Source organism: Oryzias latipes, chromosome 2 (genome assembly GCF_053564925.1).
Source record: "Oryzias latipes strain Hd-rR chromosome 2, Olatipes_Hd-rR_3.1".
Taxonomy (NCBI): Eukaryota; Metazoa; Chordata; class Actinopteri; order Beloniformes; family Adrianichthyidae; genus Oryzias; species Oryzias latipes.
In genome coordinates, this window is record NC_136238.1 from 18,821,067 (window position 1) to 18,846,419 (window position 25,353).

General features: G+C 45.3%; 1 protein-coding gene across 4 annotated transcripts in view; it reads right to left on the reverse strand.

Moving 5' to 3' along the window:
* The window catches only part of agap1 (ArfGAP with GTPase domain, ankyrin repeat and PH domain 1), a 131,288-nt gene that overhangs the window by 78,841 nt on the left and 27,094 nt on the right, over window positions 1-25,353 (reverse strand). The window contains exons 1-4 of one of the 4 annotated variants that reach the window (XM_011482933.4): window positions 21,925-23,418; window positions 4,501-4,559; window positions 4,314-4,401; window positions 1,539-1,553 (exon numbers count right to left, since the gene is read on the reverse strand). In XM_011482933.4, the coding sequence (XP_011481235.1) occupies window positions 1,539-1,553; window positions 4,314-4,401; window positions 4,501-4,559; window positions 21,925-22,996 (1,234 nt within the window). In that variant the 5' untranslated portion in view covers window positions 22,997-23,418. Of the gene's footprint in view, window positions 1-1,538; window positions 1,554-4,313; window positions 4,402-4,500; window positions 4,560-21,924; window positions 23,419-25,353 lie in introns of those variants that run through there. The other 3 variants (XM_023964318.2, XM_011482937.4, XM_023964321.2) reach the window with 3 other exon arrangements.

Sequence of the window (25,353 nt, forward strand, 5' to 3'; positions counted from 1 at the left end):
GTTGTCGGGAGGTTCTGTAGATCGTCCTTCCTGTCACACAGGTGCAGCAGCTCCTCGGGTCGCCGTGGGAACCAGCAGCTCAAACTCAGGATTTAACAGGAAGTGGCTGCAGCTAAAAATGGGAGTCTGGGCTTATTTAAGGCCGAGGATCAGCTGATCCACAAATGGAGCGAGGCTGAAGGGGCCCCCGCCACGAGCGCGCACGCGCGTGTCCTAATGACACGGTGGAGGATAAACCAAAGAAGAAGAACGGGAGGAGGCCAGGACAGAGGAGCGCACACGCGGTGGTTTCCCATCACTTCCTCCTCCTAGAGTTTCTGAACTTTATTATCTCACAATCGTCTCTTCTTTTTTAGCATAAAGACAGAATTTCAAAATAAAACAGCGGTTTCCTCAATCCTTTTGTGGTCGTGTACACACATCCTGACAACCTGCTGTCAACACAAAAAAACGGGGAAAGGGGCCTGGATCACACCTTCATCACTTCTCTGAGGAGTGTCGTCCTCCTCCTCCGTCCTGGGAAAGTCCTTATAAAGCTGCAGTTTTTCCCATGACTGTGCGGCAGAAGGCCTGAGCCAATGGCTTCAGGAGGAAGAGGCGTGTGCGCGCGGCTGTAAAGTAAATTAGAAACTAGGAGCCACAAACACACAAACACGCCGCGCCGTCGGTGTATTTACGGATACTGACAGAAATTCCCGGCAGGGAGATTCTGGATCAGCAGCAAAAGGAAAAAAAGAAGAAAAAAAGACGGTAGTTGGTTTTTCAAAATATGATTTAGGAAGACGCCTCGGCGGACAGAAACCGCAGCCCTCATGGGTGAAACGGCCCGTTTCAAACAAGAGTCACACATTTTGTTAGGCCCCCCTCTGATTGGCTGATTAAATCAGACAAATGGAATCAGTTTTTTCTGAAGCATGCAATTCATTTATATTATATATGAAGGAGGAAAATCAGCGATGAACCAAGGGGGGGCGGGGTTAAACGGTTGAGTGGCAGGAGGTGCTCCGGATCGGTTTCAGGTTCAGCAGCTCAAAAACAATAAGGAAGAGTTCCCTCCTCCACCATGCTCACAGCAGTGTTCCTCTGCGCTCTTTGCCTTTAAAAAGGGTGTTAAGAACATGAAACTGTTGCTATGGTAACCCTTCAACACACTAAACATTGAGTAAAGCGGCCCACGCAGTGTTGGATGACGGGTCAAATGAAAAGGCCGAGGCTGTTCATGATGCCCGCTGAATTTCCCTGAAAAAGTGATGGAAGCTGGCACTAAAGGGTTGCAGATGACTTCTCCAGGCTTCCTGAAGATTATCTTTACAGGAATGTGCTGTTTCATTTTGGAAAGGACCCTGACCTCTGACCTGTAGCTCACTATAAAAAGTGGCTCCATGCTGAAAGGATGAAGCGGTGGGAAGGTAAGGTTTAGGACGAGCCGCTGAACCCGAGCTGATCCTGGAGGTTACACTACGAGGAAGATGATGGATGCTACGATGGGTAGATGATGAAGGGTGATGACGGAGTGGGGGGGGGCAGCGGGTCGTTACCTGCGTCCACGTCGGCTACGTGAACAAAAGCAGCCCAGAAAGCAGAAAGGAAGGAAGCACAAAGCAAAACACCATCAAAAGATGCAGCCACAGTTCAAACATGCTCAGTTTCAGAAACAGAGGAAGAGGAGGAGGAGGAGAACCAGAGGAGAACAAAAAAGAGAGAGAGAGAGAGAAGCAGTGGTCAGAAAGTTAAAGACCATGGCTGGATCTGTTCACCTCAAATGCTTCAGTTTGAACTATTCCCTCTTCTTCTACATCTCTATTTCTTTGTTTGGGTTTGTTGTTTGTCTCCTGTCTGTTGCTGCTTCTCCTCTCTGTTGCTGTCTCTCTTGAGTTGTTGCGTCTCATTTGCTCTGCTACGTTTTCTTTCTGTGGCTGCTTCATATCCAATCGGTTGTTGCGTCTCCTTTCGGTTGCTACAAATCATTTAAGTTGCTTTGTTTCCTTTCAGTTGCTGCGTCTCCTCTCTATTGTTACGTCTGCTGTCCGTTGCTCCGTTCCTTTTAATTGCTGCATCTCTTCATTGTTGCTGCGTCTTGTTTATGTTGTACTGTCTGTTTTCCTTTGCTAGATCCAATTGCTGTTGCTCCGTATTCTCAATGTTGCTTCTTCTCCTCACCATTCCTGGATCTCCTGTCTGTTGCTACGTCTCCGCACCGTTGCTATGTCTCATGTCAGTTGCTGGGTCTTCTGTCTGTCACTGCTTCTCCTGTCTGTTGCTGCGTCTCCTTTCTGTTGCTAAGTCTCCTCAGCATTGCTGCGTCTCTTTATCAGTGCTGTGTCTCCTTTCTGTTGCTGCATCTCCTGTTTATTAATGCGTCTCCTCACCGTTGCCCTGTCTCATGTCAGTTGCTGGGTCTTCTGTCTGTCAATGCCTCCCCTCTCCGTTGCTACGTGTCCTACTAGTGTCTCCTTTTTCCAACAGAAGGCAGGTAGAACAGCAGGATCCCCGACTGAAGTTCGGTTTCAGCTCAAACCACAGTCGGCAGCGTCATCTCGTGGTGGCGTGGTGGCAGCTCGTTCATCGTGTAATGGGTCCCATGTGGCGCTCCAATGCGCTCGCCGGTCTGAGCGTCCCTGAAGGCAGCACGAAAGCGGTTCTGGTTTGGGTCCAATTCCTGACGGCTCAGCTGCAGCCCGGCTCCGGCCTCAGAATAGTTTTGGTTTGTGGGCCACGGGTGCCGCTGGAAGCCACAGACCCCGCCCACAATCAATCGGCATGGAAACGCGGGCAGCGGTATTTTTGGACAGCAGGAATTCTTCACCCCCCCATTTCTCAGCAGCTTTCCAACACAAAGTTTATTTAATGTTTGTACTTGAAGCTTGATCAGAGCTTTCAATACATGGGGGGGGGGCACAGTTATAGGCTCAAAGATGTGGGAGGGACCAACTCAGAGAGTGTGGGACTTTGACCCCCCCCCCCCCGCCATCGCTAAGATAAAGTCTGTTCACCTGAATTCACCAGTCAAAGACTGACTTCTAGATCTCCACAAGCTGCCCCCCACCCCATCCAAAAGGCTCATTTGCTCTCACTTCGACCCCCCCAACCCTCAACCACACACACAGCAGGAAGGGGGGGGCTGTTGGGCCAGCGTTTTCCGGGTGGCCCCCACCCCAGACATAAAGCAGTAAAGTTTTCTTCCCAAACAAACGGCATTTGATGGTTTTGGGGGCTTTAAATAAACAAGCAGGCGGGGGGGGGGGGGGGGGGTAATTAGCAGCAGATGCAGTTCTGACAGAAACACTACTCTTTTATTCCGTTTCTACTGCGAGAAATGTATCAAAATAGTTGGAATATTTAGGATCTTTGTGTCTCTGATGGGTTAAAGTCGGCCTAAAGTATGAGTGATCATCAAATGTACGTCTTTTTGTGGAACTTTGGCCCTTAGGAGACCTTATTTAACCATTTCACTACTTTTGTTGATGAAATTCCTCAGATGATTGTGAGAGAAAAGCATCAGGATGAGGATTAAAGGATGATCCAAAAGCTTTTATTGTTTGTGGTAAATCAAGTGTATCTAATAGAAACCACATTTTAGCTTAAAGAAGCAGCTTCCATCCTCTTTTTTATGACTTTTCTGTCTCTGAAGCCCTTATTTCTTTTGGTGAAGTGATCATGATAAAAAGAATTATATATTTTTTTTTTGCGTAGTTTCAAAATAAAAGCGAGACGGCTTCCTGCTTCCCGCCACTCGCTTCAGGACCAACATCAGTGACGTCCTCCTTCTGCGGGTCATCTCACGATGAAGGTCCATCTCTCCCTTTGCGTGCCGGATGGAGCAACGGAGGTATGAAATATTAACGACACGTTGGCCTTAGGTGGAAGTGGGTCCTTGCCGTGGGCCGCTGGCGCCGCGTGCTGAACGTGGGCGAGCTTTGGCGTCAATAATAGATGAGGAGGACGGTCGCCGCCGCAGAGCTGAATCTGCATGGAGCTACGCTTCATGTCCCGCAGTTCACCCGATCCGTCCGTCCAGAACGCCGCTCGACTGAGTCGATAATGACGACGAGAAAAAAAGCTGAAGAAAAGATTGACTGTCTGTGTTTGGAGGAAAACGTCCTACAAATTAAAAGCCTATTTTTCACCATTTAAATCATAAATCTTCCATAAGAAGATAATCTAATCTAATCCTGTAGCATGGAGTGTGACCTCACTGTACAGCATCACTCCAGAGATGGTGTCAGAGTTGCAGGTTGGAATTCGCTTTGCTCAAAAGCAAGGACAGATCCAGCCATGGAGCAGAGCTGCAGAGACGGAGGAGACGTTCTCACCCTCGGGCGACTCCTCCTGCACGTACGTTCCTGTCAGGTACCGGTGGACCAGCGCCGACTTCCCGCTGGCCAGGTTTCCCACAATGCCCTGGTGGAGAGACGACGTCTGTTAGTGTTTCTGTAGTACAAAAAAAATGTAAAAAATAAATCAATGGGGGCGGAGCTCCGCGGACGGAGGAGGACTCACCACTTTGAGCTCAGGAACCGTTCGGCTCAGCGTCCACTCTTGACTGTTGACAAACGCATCTGAAACACAAACGGCAGGAGACGTGAGCCTTACGGCAACAACACACAACGAAAGTGTGCGTCCTTCATCCGAACTGGACTTTCTGCTGATTCTAAACATCTAAAGACTCCATCCAATCAAAACGTGAGACGATTGAGAGGAAAAACACAAACAAACAAACATGAAAGGAAAAAAAATAAAATAAAATCAGAGGAGCAGATTTGATTATTTTTAAGATTAAGTCCAAAAAAACTTCTTTCAACAGCATTTTTAAAACTTAAAATAAATGATTAAAAGGATTTTAGAAAACAGAAGAGCAGTTATTCGATAAAAATGTGAAAGGTTAAAGATTTGAGGCAATCAAATAAATAGAATATTCAAATTTGTAATAAAAAAACAACAGTTTTGACAACTATTAGACTTACAAATCAAAGTCCCACTCCGATCATCCTTGGATCCATTTTAGAAGCGTTGACAAAAATCGCTAAACCCGTGTCGTTTTCTAGGACATAGTTTCTGCAGAGCTTCATTAGAAATGTGCCTCTGAGTTGTGGGTGGGACCGCTGGGTGGAGCAACCCTGCCTGACCCTTCTTTCCCTTGTTGCTGAGAACTCTTTGTTCAGACCCTCCCCCACTAGCTTACAGCCCCTCAAGGCGCCCAACATTACCGCTGCATCAGCGCCGTCCAGCCGTCCAGTTTAGAGCCTGATTCCAGCTCAGACGAGGATAAAACAAAGATGTTCGTTGGATCTATTAGTCTGCAGGTGGATGCATCAGAATGGGGCGGAGCACGGAGCTGCCAGCAATTGCAATTTTAATTTAACATTTTTATATATGTTGTCCATCATCAGAAAAATGCCATAAGAACGTGTTAAAAACACCAAAAACGTCATTTTTAATCAGTGGGTTTTTAAATCAACATGTCTTTTTTTCCTCAGGTTTTGTCATTCCAGTTAGAAGTACACCCCCCAAAAAACGGCAGAAACAAGAACCGATTGTTGAAATCTTCATCGAACATCTAAACATTCGTCTGCCCTTCATCTGAGGCAAAAAGGCCGGCCTCGGCCTCTCTGAAGTAGGCCAGTGGGTCACAGCCTTCAGCCGTTCTTATTAATTCATCAGCAGCAATCTGTGTCCGCCTGCAGACACGCTTCTTCCTCGCAGGCGGCAGGAGGGGATGAAGATGATGAAGGGCGAGCGTACCAGACAGGCCGCTCAGGCTTTTTGGAGAATCTAGAGACTGCAGTTTTGCAGATGTTTCAATGGATCAGAGCACAGCCACAGACTAAAAACCAGAATGATCAAAAAAATCCTTTAACAAATACAGTGCTATTCTGCCAAAAAGAGAAACATCTATAGCTTCCGTGTTCAAAACTCCTGGGTTCACGTGTAGCTACGCAACATTCTACAGCCGTTTTCGGACTCTACGCACAAGTTACACAACGTCAAACTTGGAGGAATCAGGGACTTGGATTTGGTAGCAATGTATGAACCCATTCAATCAAACGGAACCGTTTGAAAATTGATCGTGGAGAAGAAATGAATAACTGCGGTTTGTGCCCGGCTGGAATTCTATGACGCCAAGCCTTTCATAAATCAGATTATACCATAGTCCGGATGAATAATCGATTCTGATTCTGATACATTAAAAAGTGATATACCACGGGATAACCGCACGGTGAAAAAAGAAGTTCCAGTCACCCATCTTAAATTTTTTTGTATCACTGCGCCGGTTTCTTTAAAACAACCTTTTGCTCCATCATTTGGACAAAAACAAGCGGTAAGAGGTGAACTTTCTCTCTGAACTGATGCTTTATTCCACCCATCGGGACGATCAGCATATATATATATCGCCGCATCTTGACAGCAGCTGTGGTGCTGCACGACGCACCACCACAAGAATTAAGGACTAAAAACGGGTTAATATGTATTGCTTTTGTACGTGACCATGGTATAAGCGGGTTAATGGCCTTCGAAGTGTGCGTTATTACTTTTTAACGCACTTCGCGGAAGCAACCGTTCGACACGAAGCGGAGGACGGTTCAGGCTTCCACGGCGTGCGTTAAAAAGTAATAATGCACACTAACACTTACATAGAGCTGTGGAAGAAAAAGCCTGGAGCAAAATTCACCAGATTTGAACCGTTTAGGTTAAACAACTTCCAACTGTAGGTGGTGGACATGCGCTAGTGAACAGTAGAAAAACAAGAAGAAGAAGCCCCTCCCCCCTTGTCCAATGTGAACACCATGACTTATACTCCCGTTCAAGAACACGCATTTGGTGCATTCAGGAGGAAGCGTGTGAGTGTGAACTTAGCTAAACGGTTGAGTGGATTCCTTTATCCGGTTTACTGAAGGTTAAAGCTGCACGATATGAGGAAAAGTCGCGGTTTTCGATCTCAAAGATCAATATTGCGATAAAGATATAACAAAACCACCAAAATCCTCAATTCTATTTTGCTGCAACAGTTTAATTGAAATAGGAGTCAACATAACTTTATATTCCAAATGACCCTCATCTACAGAGGCGGCGAACATCTGATTGGTCAAATGTATAAAAGGATTTATTTGATTCATTAAAAACTTTAAGCTGCCAAATTGGATCCAAATCGGCGAACACTGTAATTTGAATGATTTGAACGTGATCTATCCCTAAATAAGATTTTTATTCTGTAACAAAATTAATAAAAATGCAACAGATGTCATTTTTAGCATATATGATTGACACCACACAACCTGGATGGGGTTCTAACTGGGTTCTGCTCTTAAACACAATGCAAAGTGTTTCCGTGTGGAGCAATCTATCAAGCTTTCAGGAAGTGATGTCATCACCCCCATCGTGGCTGATAAAAGCTGGTTGTTGAAGTTGGCAGAGCTGCAGAGGGGTCACCCAGCTGATGGTGCTGTTGCCGGGAAACGAGCCTGGCATCCACAGACGGGCTCTGAGCTCATAGCTGAGGTTTTGGAGATTTCCGCTCTGGAAGGAATCCAGAGGGAAGCGTCCTGATTGGACGTGGGGTAGACAAAGGGGGGCATTGTGACGACTCAGACAGACCGCAGTCTGTATCGGGGGTCCGCCCCGCCTCTACCCCTCCACCACTGCCAAGCAGGATGTTAATGCAGCTGCTTCCTGTTTTCCGTCTCCCCGCTTCAGCAGGTGAGTGGACACTCAATCCCAACGGAAACGCTTCTCTCCATCAAACAGGAATCCTCTTCACAGGCGTGTTTGATCGCAGTCTGATCCAAGAATAAAAAACGCTCCAGCTCCGATCTTAAACACCTGGGATCCACAGACAAAGAAAACCCCACAGGTGAGCTACAGAAATGTGCAGAGCAGGCTGACCACTGCGATGACGACACACCTGATGGACACATCCATCCATCCATCAGCAGCTCTCAGAGGACACTGGGCTTCAACGATGGACGCCCTGGCTCTGGGCCAATCAGAGCGCAGCATCCTTCATGCTCCTAAACAGATTAGGGTGTCTACAGCGGTCGCAGGAGGGAGCGCTAATCAATTTATGGAGGAGTGGAAGTGGAGGAGATGCCTCTGCAGAGCTGTGCACGCTTTCTCTCAATCTCTTCTTTCAACTGGAATCATTTAAACAAACCATTTTTGTTCATTAAACGTGGAATATTAATAATATTATGATAGTATACTATCACATCTGAGCTGTGCAAAGACAATGTGACCCAAAAAATGAATCCAATTGAATCAGGAGCGACCATCATCTAAAGATTCATGCTTTGACTTTGAAGGTCTTGAGCAGAGAGATTCCAACTACAAGCCAGAAACACAAATTTTTCCTTTTAAAGAATGTGTAATTTGATAATTTAATTAAATTCAAATCTGTTTGAGCACGTGTTTAAATAAAGTCTTACTACAAGAACTACAGGCTTGCATCATTTCTACACAGCAAAGAAAGGACGAGCAAAGGAGAACGAGGAGGGCAGCCTCCAACCCTTGGATAACGGAAAATGGGACGAGCAAAGAGGAGCAGCCTAAGGAGGCGGAGCCAAAGGCGAACACCCGCGAGGCGGAGCTCAAACTCCGACCAACAACCCCGTTAGCTCGCGTGTGTCCGTGGTGCCGCACATGCCGACAACAACAATAACATCCACGTGAAGCAGACTGAGATCAGCTGATACGATTCATGGTGGGACTGCGTCGCCACGGTAACACACTTCATACCTCCTGGAAAAGCAGTTAAACAAACCTATACAGGACAAAGCTCAGGATGTTATCCACAAGTCAACTCAAAAATCGACATTTTCTCCTAAATATCTTCTAATTTCATAACTTTAAATGATCTGAAACTATTTGACTTCTTTCTAAATGTTCAACTTTACAAAATATTTAATTTTTTACTTTTTTAGGTTTAGAAAACTTTCTTGCTTTTTTATCTACATTTTTATTTTCAAATAAAAAAATGTGACTATACCGGTCATCTATGAACATATTTTTAATTTAAATAATTATTGTAATACTCTTTAACTACAATATTCTATGTTATACATTTGTAATTCTTTAAACTTTGCATAAAGTTGAAAGAATCCCTTTCATTCAAGGAGAAGCATCTGTCGTTCAACAGAGACTTTTGGTTTCTTTTTGGGACTGAGTCAGACTGGATTCCCGCCTCACCTGCGGCTTTATCTCATCTGATCGGCCTTCATCGTCAAACGAAAGCCCTGAGCGAATGATCTGGGATTTCCACTGACGTCACCGCGACGCCTCGAACATCTGAACCGACAGCGGAGGAATTCTGGGAATGCTGCAAGGAATCTTAAATGAATGTGACGAAAGGTGAAGTCCCGTTTCCGCAAATTAAGATGACAAATTCATAAACACAAATGTTTTGTGCAGCGAATCCGAGCTTCCCATTTCCCGACAGAAGACAAACTTTAACAAAAGCTTTTGCTTTTCAGGAAACCGTGTTGACCGTCTGCATCAGATAACCATCGCAACCGAACACACATGAAACCCAACGTCACTAAAATCTAAGGGCAGGCAACAAGTTAAGGCGAAAAGCTGAAGCGCTTTTTTTCAGTTTTGCTTTGGGCAAATGGCGCCGGCAAACGGAAGTAAACATTGACAAACAGGACAGAGCGCCGACAAGCTGTCGTGACTACAGACCTGACATCTGAGCAACTAATGAAGAGAAAACTCATCAGAAAAAAAAAAACTGCCCTCAGCTCAGAAAAAAGGTAATTAAATCCCCCAGTCTGACCAAAACGCCGTTTTTAAAATGTTTTTGTAGCATTTTTCTGTTGAAGGAGGAGAATTCTGTACTTAAAATTGAATTTCTGAGTATTTCTGTATTCAAATCATTGTGAATCAGGAGCAGACGAAAAAATGCAGTTTAATAAAAAGGATCGTATTTGTGACGTGAAAACGACAAAAGCTCCACACTCTGCTGCATCGGGAGACAAATAGGTCTATTAACGTCTTTGTTTTTCTCATCCAAGCGGACATCGGACTCTAAACTGTACGGCTGGATGGCTCCAATATTACTCGCCGTTTTGTTGCGCCGCAAATGTTAGGTTGGAGGCGTGAGGGACTGTAAGCTAGTGGGAGAGTGTGTAGACGGAGAGCTCTCGGCAATAGAAAGGAGAAGAAGTGGCAGGGTCCCGCCCACAACTCAGAGGTGAATTTCTAAAGAACTCCTGCTGCTCTGCAGAAAATATGTCCTAGGAAATGACACACCTTTAATGATTTTGGCTAAAAAAGGCATTCTTATAATTCGAACAGCACTGGGAACACTTTTACAATAGATCAAAGATCATCAAAGAGGAACTTTATGCATTAACAAATGAAGAACCATTGAAACAATAGACCTTGCAGATAATTCCGTTTTTTAAACAATAAAATTAAATGTTTTAAGCCTTTTTGTGTTCCTCAACACGCAAGGAAAAAAGAGCTCCTTAAAGAGTAGAAAAGGCTGACATCAGCAGAAATCTGAAGGATTGAACGGAAACAAAGACTATTGCAACACCCAAACATTCATGACATTAGACACAGGGTTTAAACCATTTAACAGCTTTTTTTTTAAGTTGGACCAGAAGCTAACGTGGAAAAACAACTTAAAAATAAATCTATAACTTATTATTTAAATCTATGAAAATCTAAAGGCCAGAATAATTGAACTGAAGAAATAAACCCACCTACAAAAGGAAAACCTGACAGACACGCAAAGGGAAGCTTTTATACTGACAGGTTTCTTTTTGTTCCTAATTTCTATGGAAGCATTACTGTAGCATAATTAAAATTGAAAGTCAATACCAGAAATGCTTTTTCATTTTCAAAATGAAACTGCCTTTGTTTGTCTTTTCGCTTTAATTATGTCACAGAATGTGCGATGCTGAAGAAGAAAATGAAAAAGCATTTTAGAGGATTGATTTTTATTTCACTTTTGAGTCATTTGATGCAGTTACATTATGAAAATGAAAATGCATTTCTGTTAATCCATTTTAATCGTCAAATTAGATTTTTCTAATTTATTTTTGCTACACATTTACTAAAGATTTTTTTGAAAATGAAATGTCAAATACTATTTCTTTATCATCTTTATTAAGCGACAAAATGAGCGGTGTTGAAAAAGAAAAAGCGGCTTGGCGGATTGCTTTTCCATTATAAATTTGAGTCAACAAACGCAGCTTCATTTTGAAAATGAATATCCTACAGAAATGCTTCCATAAATTTCAACTTAAAGCTACTGGATTTTCAAACTAAAAGCCTGAGTAAATTCAGAAGCAGATCATCTGCATTTTTTGGCGTAAAGCTCGTCTCTGCTCTGCAGCTGGTTGAAGGATTCAGGCAACAAAAAAGTCGACAAAAACTGACACAAGCCTTCTATGAATGTTAATGATGAACCCCATCTGCAGTGTACACACACAAACAGACACACACCCACACACACACACACACACACACACTCTGCTGCAGACACACACCTCCTCAGATCTGATGCCATGATTGTGTTCACAAACAAACCCAGAGGGACTATGGGTGGAGCGTGGCTCTGGGCTCTGTGTGCGTTTGTGTGTGTGCGTGTGTGTGTGAACCCCGGCTGTGTCGAATCGGGGCGCCGCTGCCCCATCAGTCACAGGCATCGCCCTTCACGCCGTTTCTCTCCTCCTCTTCCATTTCATGGATGTCTCTTTGAGCCTCCTCTTCCTCGTTTGCTCTTCATCCCTCAATTTTCAGCAGCTGTCAGCCTTTTGACTTAAAAAGAAGAAGTCGTCTAAAAAAAGTCTACAATTAAACGGGAAAAAATATTTGGCTCAAAAAAATATTGTTCATTTGTGGAAAAACTTGGCTTGCATTGAAGAAATGAATGGTTTGATTCATCCAGGATTCATTTTTCCAGTATAAAGACGGAAACAAAAACATATTTTTTATTAGCTTTATCTCTAAAAATTAAGGTAATTTATGTTTTTCTACCACAATACTCTGGTTGTTTTTCTATAAGTATGATAATTATAATTTGTTCCCGTTTTTCTTTATTTGTTTAAACTTTAAAGTTCCCTTTTTTTTTCACTCAAAATGGAAAAATTAAATAAACAGTGGATATATTTTCATAAATTTGTCTTAGCTTCTCTTTTTATTCAGACTTCCCTGCAGTTGTTACAGGTTTTTCGGTTTTTCTGATTTGACCCGAACCTATGGCTATGTTCAAACCGCCTTCAGAGACGCATTCAGGCGGCCACTTTCAATGAAAAGTCTGTCTTAACGCCCATTTCTCACCTTCACGCGTAGCTAAAGAAGATTCTACAACCGGTTTTGGGCTCTACATACAAAACGTGCCGCTAATGAACCAGGTCAGACCTTGACGATTTGAACTTGGATTTAGTGTTGATGTATGGATGGCGTCCGAATGGCAGAAGTACCAACCGTTTGAAAATGAATCGTGAGGCAGGAATGACTAATTAACACCAAGTCTTTGATATGTCAGAGTAAAGCTGTGAAGGAAAAAAACCCGGAGCAAGATGTACGAGATTTGCACCAAGCCTCCTTCAACCATAGGTGGCGCTAGTAAACACTAGAAAAAGAAGAAGAAGAAGCCTCTCCGTGCTTGTCCAGTGTGAACAACTAAATGCGTGTTGAAAAAACGTGTCGCATGTGAACGTAGCATTAGACTTAATCTGATTTTATCCTAATAGACTTTATCTAAAACACCAGATCTGATCTGATCTTCACAGAGCTGCTGTTCCTTCTATAAGCTCTCAGCTCTTCAGCAAATCCATCATCCTCTCTGCAGCTTTATATCGTCACTGTTGCGTTTCTACCACCATGGTGTGTCTTTTCAAAAGGCAAACACAGCCCCAGAACAAAGACGCAGGTGTCTTATTAACAGGGTTCAATAGAGCCTCTGTTGTGAGGGTCTGTGTGTGTTTACACAGCACGCGTGTGCAGCGTGTGCTTGTCGCGCGCCTCCTGAAGAAACCTGTCGGGCAGGTAACTGCTTGTGATCTGGTGGCTCCGAGTGCGAGTCAAAAAGCGGATTCCAGCGGAGAAAACCGCTGCAGGACTAGGACCAAGACCAAGAGGCAGAGAAACCAAGAAGCTCAATAGATAAGAAAAAAAAACTCTCCATCTGCTGACCTGGATCACTAAAATATAAATAGACTGAAAAGCTGAACAGCAGTTTGTCAGTTCCTGTTGAAACACGGCAGTGACACAGATGATCAGACTTTGTAGCAACCATTTGAGCCAGAGGGTAAAAACCAACGACCTTAACACCCAATCGGATCATCTACAACGTCACCCACTGGATTTTCCACCATGACAATGAAGCCTGAAGTGAGACGAGCTCAATAACTAGCAACTCAACGATGTTCATGAAAATGTCGATTGAACGGGACAAAGTTGAGTTTGAAGCTCTTTTGGGTACACCTACCTAACCGATCAAACAAAAACTACACCCCTACGTCTGTGAACTGCACAAACGTCAAAGAGTACGACGCATTTTGCCCACAATTCCATACAAACCTTAATTTGTGGATCATGGTTTAGTTTCGGTTGGATATACGACTTGTTTATAACAAAACAAAATAAATAAAAGTAAAGTACCGGTAAGTTAAATTAAATAATTAGCAAATTTCTATGACAAAAAATCGTTCAGTTGTCTTATACTAAGCCTGGTGTAATCTAATAAAACAAAAAATACATTTAGCACAACACGTGTTTTAAACTTTTAACGTAAACAAACTCGTATGCAGTAGATTCACTTTTCTCAAGATGGTGTAACAAACTTTTCGAACCGAGAATAGTGGCGTCCATACTAAATACTGTAAATATTCGGTGTAAAAGTCAAACTGTTAGCCTTACAGCTTTTATCATATTACTCCTTCTGACACCAGACTCCAGTGGCCTTTAAGGTACTGCAAGGCTTAGCAATTCCAAGTCCTAATTTCATGCATTCAATTTTGGAGGATGAAGAGGCTGAAGTACAAGAGGAGGAGCTGCAGCCTTTTCCAGCTTTAACTAACAGTCCGATCATGAGTGTAACCAGAAATTCAAAAAGTTGCATCAGAACAGCTAAAGAATCCTCGATCCAGCTTGTGGACAAACCGCGTCAATGTTTTGTCATTTGTACTAGGCATGCACAATATATCGCAAATTTATTGTTATCCCAATATCAAGCTGTGCAATACCCATAGTGCAAAAGTTGGCAATAAAATGTTACCCTAATGTGCCAAAATAATCTTATGGGAGCTTGAAGTATTTAACAAATCAAATAAATCCCTTTATGAATTTGACCAATCGGATGGAGCCATTTTCTGTCAGATGTTCTTCTCCTATGTAGACGAGGGTCATTTGGAGCATAATGCATAATGTAACTTCACAGTTAAAGAACAGCTGGCTTCTGTCTAGTTTGATTGCCAAGCCACAAAATAAATTAAACTGTTGCAGTGAAAAGGAAATGATGTTTTTGGTTGTTTTGTTATTTGTTCATTTGTTCAAGTTATATCGTCATCGCAATATTGAACACTAATATCGAAAATCGCAAGTTTTCCTCATAACGTGCAGCCCTGATTTGTACAGTTTGTGTTAAACGCAAAAAAAAAGAACTAAAGAAAATGTGGATGTTTCAGAACCTACATCTCCAATCAGTTTATATGTGATGTAAATCTGCCGTTCTGGTCCAGAAGTTGCTAAAAGCAGACACTAAAATCTCAGTTGTAAAAACTAAAAATAACCTTTTGGTATTGCGAGCATTTCCTCCAGATGTGAGAGTTTTCATTTTTCATAAGGCCACCCTGATGAAGGCCAACTGAGGAGGAAGAGGGAGCAAGAAGGAGATGGCAGGCGACCAACAGTGGACAGCACCGAGTGGAAAGTTTGTAGAGGAAGAGTCCTGACTGCAAGAAGCAGCGCTCACCGCCGTTTCTTTTTAGCCCCTTGAAGGCAGGAGGATGAGAAACAGCTGACCTCTGACCCCCGCCGGCTCATCTGCTCAGTGTTCACATCAGCTCCCGGCTTTAATGTCATACGAGTTGAACAAAGACAAACAGAGCGGCTGGACTGGAGGGGTCAACAGACAACTGGATCAGGAGCAGAGACCAGGAAGAGGATCTGCTTCTAATTAGTCGGGCTGACAAAGATGCTGTCGGCGGGCCTCCATCCATCTATCATCACTTCCATGGGTCAGAGGGGGAGCCATCCATAGAGACCAGACCTAGCTCTTGTTTGGGATTTTATGATCTCTGTATGTTCATCTGCTTCACTGAAAGCTCCTACAGATCGAGTAAAACCTCTAAGTAGGGCTGCACGATATGAGGAAAACTTGCGATGTGCGATATTAGTGATCAGTATTGCAATGATGATAAAACTAGCGATAAACGAATAAATAGCACAAAAAAAAACATTTCCATCTGACTGCAACAGTTTAATTTATATAAGAGTCAAAATATTTTAAATTATACTCCAAATGACCCTCGTCTAACATAAGAGCTCCATCCGATTGGTCAACAATGTGAAGGGCTGTATCTGATTGGTCAAATACATAAAGGGATTTATTCAATTTGTTAAATACTTCAAGTTGCCATAAGATTGTTTTAGTACATTTAAGGTTTACCATTTATTGTGATTTCAGCAGACTTTTGCGATATGGATATTGCACAGCTTGAAATTGCGATGACGATAAATTTGCGATTATTTGTGCAAGCCTACCTCTAACCTTCACTCGTCAAGTCCACCTGACCAGGAGTGTCTCTCTCTAAAGTCTTACTAGGGGCGAAAAAAAAAGGCAAACAAATAGGGGGCACCCAAGTTCAATATAAAGATCGTAAACTTCTTAGTAACCCCGTAGAGTCAAAATGTTCGTGATCACGACAGGTCGTGCCTCAAAATCCTCCAAACTGTGCAAGGAGCCCATTAGTGCGCTTCTTGCAATCAACCAAACTGATAGAAATGAGGAAGTTGGAAAATGAGGGCGTCTTACACGCACTTCCGTATCACGTCTAAACCCCATGCGCGTGGCATTCGCACACCTTAGTCATTAGACTAGAGTGTGGCGTGAGGGTACAACAGCATCACCCGTAAGGCACAAGTGCGTGGGACTTGTGTTAGCCTCACAAATACTTTACGATATACTCAGTACACGCACAAGAGTCGCACGTTCCATTTTCATGACGTTCCTTAAGGTGGCGGTATGACTGCGCGCTGCTTCAGATGCAGCCACTCCTCTCTATGACCCTCCACGGGCTCGGACAACCCAAAAAGCACACAACACCCGTAACAGTATGGGTGCATGTACACTTTAACTGAACCTTTTTTCCTTTCCTTCATTTAGAAATCACGGTTTAAAATACATTTTTAAATCTAAAAGACTTTCAGCAGCCTTGGTTTTAACCCCGTTTTCCTCAAAGGACAAACAAGGGACATTTTAATTGAAAGTAGCTATTTATTTATATATTTTTAATTACAAGTAAAATTTTATTACATACCGTAAACTGAAAGGTTGGTTTTTTTTAACAAGTATGTCAAATAGTGCAAAAATCTTATTCTTAAATTTTAGCAGATCAGTTTTCTCTTTTTTTGGGGGGTTTATTTTCCTCAGAGAACATCCTTAAGACTGTTTTTCCACAAAGAACGGGTTAAACTAAAAGCCTCGGCTCCTGAGCTGCTGGCTCAGCACAGAGTGGAGGAAACCTGCTTTTGTCCTCTGCCATCCTCAGCACCACCCCGCCTCTAATCCCACCCCGGATCTGTCACAAACGCTGCCGCTTGTGTCCCGATGCCGCCGCCACAGCTGGAAGTGTGTCGGGTCGGACGGTCGGGGTGGGTGGGGGGTTATCGGAGAGCTTGATACGAGGGGGGAGGGGCTGACGACTGCCAACCAGAGAGGAGATGATATCGGCGGAGCAGCCGTCGCTCCGGGGGATTTTACGCTTCATTATGCGTCTTTATGAGGATGCCACTTTCCTCTTTTGTTTCATGAAGATGCAGGGATTTGCACAAATGTAAGACGCCAGAAAACAGTAAAAAAAAAAAAATCATCAAGGTGCCTCTATAGGTTCTTCAACAATAAGAGAGAAAAAGCCGGCACACACAGAACCTGTAAGCCGTGCTCGCACACCGTCCCAAAAATTGAGCAGGAAGTGGAAGCCAGGGTGGCGTGACGCCCGCAGCTATTGCATGAGGCTCATTTAAATCTGCAGTGGGGCCGCAGAGCTGAGCATCCTCTAACCTGACTTACTGTCACGCTCGCGTCAGGCAGCGGCAGCTTTATGCAAAGCAGAAACCGTCCAGCCTGGTTCTTTCATCCGCCGGTGCTGGCCTGTGTGTAGGCCGGGTTCTTCTAAAACACTCCAGGACTGATCCAAGATCCTAAAACTGAACCTTACAGATGGTCTGATCCCACACCAGGACCATCCTGCAGATAAAACCATGGATAGGAGTGGAGGAGATTTCACAAGCTGAGCTGCCAGCACAAACCAAAGTCCTTCAAAGAGACTCGTGCAGAAAGAATGAAGCGACTGCATTCATGGAGGAAAGTGAACAAAGTTTATGAATATCTGTGCAGGTGTGACGGTTTGAGCAAAACATGGTTCAAAACACAGCTACGTCCTTCATAAAACAAGAAAAATGACGTTCTTGTCGATGCTATAATAGAGAGAATATAAAAGCCGGCAGGTTTTCAGTGTTGCTGGGTTTAAACAGTCAGGCTTTCTTTTGACCTGTAAAAGTGGTTTATAGCAACTATTCTGCTGAGTTTTTATGAGTTTTTTCCTCCGTCTGACTGGAAAAAAAGCTGAAAATTTGAAATCAAAATCCATCAGCAAAGGAATTTCTGAAAAAAATGATAGCTTGTTTATGTTCATATATCACTAAAAATGTCACCAAAAAACAACTGACAAACGGTATGATGAGGTTCCGTTCCTTTTATGGTGAGGATTTTAGTTATCGGACAAAACCAGAACAGACCCATGAACACCAGAGAACTCCAGGTCAGAGAGCAGGAACCATCAACACTTCCATGACTGACTGACCCAAATATCAGCCGGTAAACCGGTCAAACACAACCATCCCCCACTGCACACACACACACACACATGCATGTATGCATGCACAAACACACGCTGGCTGGTTGGCAGCATGCCGGCTGCTTTCATCCTCATCCCAAATCAAACACAACCAGCTACTGACTGCTGCAGACACACACACACACCCACACACACACTGACGTCCATGTAATCCCTGTGCGAGTTCAGGAGTCGTGTTGAGCGGAATTAGTTGTAGCATGTAACCGACTCTGAGCGATCCATGCGTGTGTGCGAGCACACGTATGAGCTGGAACACGTCTGAGGGTGGGGCCTGTCCGAGCTGAGGGGGGCCAGCAAAGATCACGACACAAAGGAACCTGGCCAAACCTCCAAGCTGACAGAAATAACAGAACCTGCAGCTTTTCTTAAATGAGCCGGTTCCGTGAGGCAGAACCGGCCCGCCGGGGAGATGGGCGGAGCTGAGAACAAGCTGGAACAGAGCAGACAGAGGACCGGCTGCGTCACGCCACGCAGCCGTTACTCACAGCTATATCCAGACATGCTCTTACACATCGAGAGTGAGGAGCCGACGGGCCTGCAGGCGGGAACGCCCCCAACCCAGAGAGACATCCCAACTGACTGACTGAAAACCGATGATTCCCACCTGAGAAAAAACCCCTCCAACACCTCCATCTGCATCTTGAACAAAGCTCGACTGTCACAACAACCCAGAACTTCTAACTAGCTGTGTGAATGTTCCCAAACTGAGCCAGCTCAGACAACAAGGTCTCATCAAACCGCCAAATCAGGAAAGCTGACTTTACAGCTGCAGCTTTTGAGGGTAGAACCCTCATGTACCTGGAGCTTACTCAGGAAGGATGGAAAAGTCCTCCAAGTTCAAGTGAACCGCAAAGATACAAAAAAAAAAAGGGACAAAATGCCTAAACTCCTCAAGTGGAGGCTCTACCTTGTGTGAATGTAATCCCACCTGCCTTGTTTGATTCAGTTCAAAAAGGACAACGGTCATCCTCCACAGTTGTATAGACAATATTTGTGGGAGCCAATGCACTGATGTACTTTGGTCCGGACTTCAAGGAAATAGACTCTGGTACGGTTCACCTACAGTGTAAACATAAACTGGCCGTGATTTAGTCCCAGTTCAAACGTCAACATGATTTTTAGAGCTCTGGAAAAAAAACGGTTACGTCTTGAAATTCAAAAAAGGGTTTTATCAAATTTGCTCCTTGGATATTCTTTTCTCCCAACGAGTGTCCTTCCCCGATTGTTCTCGTGAAGTTGGGAGGCCTCACCTTTGTGATTTCTGGCCAATGGGTAAAGCGAACATCGACCACATGCTTCAGGCTGTGGTGCAGAGGGAAAGCGGTCGACCTCTGATCAAAGGGTCACAAATTTGTATTCCGCTTTGCCAGCCCATGTGTGGAAGAGTCCTTGGGCAAGACGCTGAACCTCACATTGATTCCTGGTGGTTGACGTTGGCGCCAGTACAATACCGTGGAACCGCCACCAGTGAGAGAACATGTGCGTTCAGCATATCGTGTTCCTAAAGGACTGTCACTACCCGATATGAGCGCATGAACGCCACATCCAGTGGCATGATTCTGGCTCCAGGATTTTACTTTCACATTATGATATATGAAAGACTTGGTGTCCTATAAATCCGGCCTGGCACAAAAGGCAATTATACATTTCTTCTTCATGATCAATTTTCAAACGAATGGCACCATTTCATTCGTTACTACCAAATCTGAGTTGTTTGGTACGTCTTAGAAATGTGCGTAGCGACATGTAAACGCAACAGCCAAAAACGCACACATCTACGCACATCTACATAGACTTTCCATTGGAAGTGGCGGCTTGAACGCGCGTGAACGTCGCTTTCAGCGCTTTGGGCTTTCAAAAAAGGTAGAAAAGTGGCATTTATCACAACTTGTAAAAAGGGAATAGTGAATTCAAACAAAAACAAACCAAAAACGTCTGTGCTCGACCCTGATCTGGACTAATGAACTTCGCTAAAATGGGGAGAACAAATACTAATTATAATTGCAAAGTGGGAGAACGGTGTAACTTCCCAAACCTGGATTTCCGTTTTTTTTTCTTCCGAAAAGAAAGTTCTGCCTTGTCATCTTCTGCTGGGCTGAGTGGAAGCACTAAAACCCGTCTAACATGTGGAGCAGGTACAGGTGAGGAGCAGGATTAAGGATCAGCGCCGGGAAGAGTCAGGACATGACACAACTGACTCACTCTGAAACCGTCTACTCCTATTTAAAACGTCTGACTGTAAAACCTTAAGACTCAGATTGAACCTTTTTCTAATTCCGTTCTCGTCGACGTGAAGCAAAACGCAGCAGTTTGTGTGTGTTTTCACAACACACACAAACTGTGATAAAGTGTCAATGTAGGAAGTTATTCCTTACCGTGTGATCAAAGAAAGAAAAACAGATGCAGAGATTACCACTCATGTAAAGAGGAGGACTGCAGAACATCTGCCTGACAACATTCTAGTTCTGTGCTGCTGACTTGTTTACTAATCTGACTAAAACCCCAAATCCACTTAGGTGACCTCTGAGGTGCCTGAAAGCCCTCATGGTTTCCTTCAGCCGTCCCGCATTCATACAGATGGTTAGCACCGTGAAAAGCCAAGAGGAAGGCAGCTGTTCCAGCTCCTCATCCTCCTCTCTCTTCACAGCTCTTTGTTGTTTGACCTGTAGGAGGAGGAGGAAGACGAAGAACCTTCAGACTCGCACTGACCTTTGGCACCAAAGTGACAGGACAGAGCCATAATCAGCTCAGAGGGAGGCGGAGTCAACTCGGGTCATTCAAACACGCCCAACAAATCTGAGTCACACAGAGAAACACCTGACGGGGAACCAGGAGGTCCCAAAGAACTGCGAAGAACTGAGATCAGCCAAGTTCTGAAGCCCTGTCAAGCTGAAAAAGAAACCAATTTTGCGTTTTTAGAATTAGAAATCGATTTTCACACAAAATAAATAGAAAAAATAAACTACAAAGCGACTGCGGGGTAAAAAAAGAAAGTGGGAGCGAAGGGGAGACGTGAGGCAAAGGAAAGAGGAGAGGAGTGAGGAAAAGTTTAATTAGAGGGGAGGAAAAGAGGAGAGGAAAGATGCGGGAGGAGGGCCACCCCCCCCATCATCCCCCTTTTCATCCCTTCATCTGAGCCTGCAGCGTTTCTGCTAAAAAAGCCTTTCTCCACGTTGCCGTGCATGTGGGCGCGCACGGGTGCGTGCAGGAAAACGGGGAGATCAAAGCTTTCGGAAGCTGCTCTTCATCGCTTTTCCGCGGAAGCTTCCTGACACTTAACAACTCCTCAGAGAGTCGGGAATTCTGGGAGGAAAAAAAACTCGACCCGGTATAAGTGACGGGCGCGATCTTAGGATGCGGTGCATGTTACTTCTGCATGGCTGTGGATGTAGGTCACTCTGAGACTCCACCCTCGCTGACACACACCCCGCCACCCACCCACCCACCCACGCCTGCAGGGGATCTGCAGGTTAGGCGACCTTCACAGATAAAGACTACCTGCAGGAAAGCACTCTAAAAGATTCCCGGGAATCTGTGGAATGTGGAGGTCTGGCCTCTGGAAGTGGACTCCTCTGTGGAGCATTAGAAACTTCCGGATCGAGGAGAAAACTCAAAAGTCCTCATAAGCTCTTACTTCCTCTGTTTTCCACTCAGAGTGGAAAGAGGAAGTGTGAGCAGATTGTAAAAGAGCGGAGAAAACACGTTTATGTTTTTTTAATCTGTACTATGGAAAACCTGAGAACTGGATCACTTCCTCTAGAGTCAGACCAAAAGGCCTGCAGAACTTGCAGAACCGGGCCCTCAGCCCTGGGTCCTGCCTGCATGCGTGTGCGTTTACCGTCGCTGCCGTTCATGCTCTCAGAGCTGGACTGGGCCAGCGGCGTCCTCCTGCTGCGCCTCAGGGACCCGCCCGTGCCCGGGCTCCCGGCTGGTGACGCCGCCCCCTCCCTCCTGAAGAACCCGCTGAAGAAGCGAGCCAGCCGCCTCTCGCTGGAGCGGCCCCCGCCCCCTCTCAGGAGCCGGCCCCTGCCGTCGACGACGTCCGTCAGCTGCACCAGGTCACTGTTGTCCAGCGTGCGGTTCTTTGCATCCCGGGCCCTCTCGGACCGGCTCAGCTCCGTCAGGGATTCAGTCCGGTTGAGGACGGCGCCCACCTCCAGGGTCCGGCTCTTTTCCCTGCTGGGGTCCGGCAGGCGGGGGCCCTCGGTGACCCCGTCGTTGGGGCGCTGGGCTGTCGGCCCAATGCAGCCGGAACTGCTGTGCTGCTTGTCCCTGGTGAGCGCCCGCAGCAGCTCGCTGCCGCTCCAGTGCCTGAAGCTGAAGCTGCGGTGGAGAGGGGCCGGCTTCAGAGGGGGGGTCCCAGGACAGACCGGTTTACTCTGAGGCGCTGGCCCATCTCCGTTCACAGGAGGCTCGTACCTCTTGTCCTCCATGCTCTTCGCCTTCAGCAGCCTCTTCCTCTTAGACATGCTGCCGTTCTGAACCACAGCAGCTTGAGCCGGGCCTGACCCTTCACTGTCCTGCTTGGTGCCATCTGGACCGGGACCAGGACTGCCTCCAGGCATCTCTTTCTTCTGCTCCGTCAGCGGGCTCCTGGCCTTCAGCAGCTTCCTGCAGCTCTTCAGCTTCCCCAGCTCCAGCTGTCCGGTGCTGAACGTCCTAAAGCTCCTCAGAAATCCACGGGACGAACTGAACTCCTCTGTCTCGTCCTCCACCTCCCTCAGCTCCCCCAGCTGCCCGGTTCTTTGGATCTCCGTGGAGCCCTCCGTCCTGAAACCCCCACGTGTGGAGTCACCTGCTTCCTCACCACCAGCTTCATCCATGCTCTCCTTCTTCACCAAAGTCAGAGAGATCCGATAGACAGTCCTCCTCTGAGGAGTACCCCTCTCCATGCTGTCCAGCAGGTACATTCCAGGTGAATGGCTCCACCTCCACCTCCCCCCACCCTGTTAAAAACGTCCTACTGAGAGGATTTGCCTTAAAGCCCCGCGCGGGTGCGTCCCTTAGCTTTCTGTCCTCCAGATGAACAAACACAGCAGCATTCTGACTCCTCCCTGTGGAGCTCCGCGGCTCGAGCTCTCCTCACACAGCAGCCCCGCGGCTCACGATCCTCCTACACCACCAAGCGCGTCCCGGCTCGCGCCGGCGACTCTCATGGTGCGCGTGCGCGCCCTACCCTCCCAGCCGACCGCCGGGCTTTTTCCTTCTCCGAGGGTGACGCCGATTTGGAGCGAGGCACGCGGACCCGCGCTGCCCTCAGCCCGCTGACACGTGCACAGAGCTCGGCGGGTGTGAGTCCTCGTCCTCCGCTGCCTGCTCCGCTGTGCTCTGAGCCCTGCCAGCGCGCACACATACACACAGCAGGGGTGGCGGGAAAACACGGAGTGGAGTCCTCGGTTTACGACGGTGGGGTTGGAGGTTTTATTGTGATTTTCTCTACCAGATTTTCTGTGCTATAGGGCGCACCGTCAATGAATGGTCTATTTATGAAATGACGTAGAACTAAACCATGAGGCCCGTTAAGCAAGACATTCACAGTAATTGTAGAACTTGTTTTTGACACGCTACATGTTAGCCGCGTCAGAAGTGTTAGCCGCGATAGGGTATTTACAATGGCTGTGTCCAAATTGGAGGGCTGCGTTCAACCTGGGCTGCATTTAAAGGCTGCTTACATCACAGCGCCACGACAAGTGCTGTTAAAATTCAACGACTTCTGCAAATGTGCCCAACAAATACGGCCTTCTTATTCCCAATTTTAAGGATTGATCTGGTGTATCCTTCTATGCTGGCAGTATCCCAAGATGCATTACAGTCGAACCCAGGAGATTTTCTAACAACAATGGCGGACTGTGAAGCGGGACCCGTAGTTGAGGCCTGCTTCACTACTCGTCTCTGTTTTGGACTCACGGTTGCCAGGGAACTGGACATTCGCCTATGTAACGGCTGGAATTATCTAAAGGCTACACTCGTCCAAATTCACAGCCGTTAACATCTGTCTTACCCGCTCCACGAAAGAACCCGTCAACCTTGCCCTGGGAAGGCCGCGACCCTCAAATTTGGACAAACCCGATACCTGTAACTCCCAACCTCATTTGCAACACGTAAACAAACAAACTGATAGCACTAAAACAAACATTAATGTAACCACGTTAACTCCCAAATTGGTTAGTAACACAAAAAAGTTGTACACAGATACACGTTAGTTGTGTTAGCGTACAGCAATATCTGTAACTCCCAACCTTACTTGTAACACGTAAGCAAACAGATAACACTAAAACTAAGCTAACTCCCAACTTTGTCAGGAGTCCGACACAGTCCGACACCGCTTTACGTTATCCACATTAGCATATGTAACTCTCAACTGACTGTCTAACTCCGAACCTTGTTAGTAATATGTTATAAAAAATCCTACACCGCTACAAGTTAACCACGTTGTTGCATTCTCTATACAGTAAACCCTTGTTTTTCACGGGGGTTACGTTCCAAAAAGAACCCGTGATAGGCAAAATCCCTGAAGTAGAAACCTTAATTTTTTTTTACAATTATTATACAATTAAATACTCTATTATACAATGAAAAGAAAGAACAAACCATTTTACAGGCTCAAGCATTTGTTTCACAAATAAAAGTACTTTAGAAAGTTTTTTTTTCAACAAATAACTTCTGTACTGTACTGTCAAATAATAATTTGAATCATCGATATGAACAGAAGGCTTCAAATTGCGGGGATTAGCCCCGCCCACCGCGTCCAGAATAATTGGATTAAATGGGAGAACATTTAAAATTATTATGAAAAACATACAAAGTACAGTCGGACAAATAGTGACTCAGGTGTATTTCACTGCTCTTCAGACTGAGCCGCTGCATCCTGACTCCGCTCTGCAGCGTTTTCTTCTTTTGAAGCCCGCGGTGCAGCTGTGTTTGTTCGGGAGAAGAACATAGTGATAGGCAGTTGTTGTCACTCTTTTTTCTATGGGTTTTAGAGAAACTTGAAATTGCAAGAGAGTTTGCACGTACGTGTTGTAAATTTGGCAAGCTGTTATACGTACGTGTACATATTAAACTGCAACGTTATTGACGCACAGGTAGAGAAGAAGCGGAGTGACTTTTTAGCCAATCAGAATGCAGAACACAATGCAAGATGCAAATCCGTGAAGTAGCGAAACCCTGAAAAGTAAACCGTGTTATAGCAAGGGATCACTGTAACATCAAACCTTGTTTGTAAGTTGTTTTAAAAAAATAAAAACAGACCTACATTTTGACATTG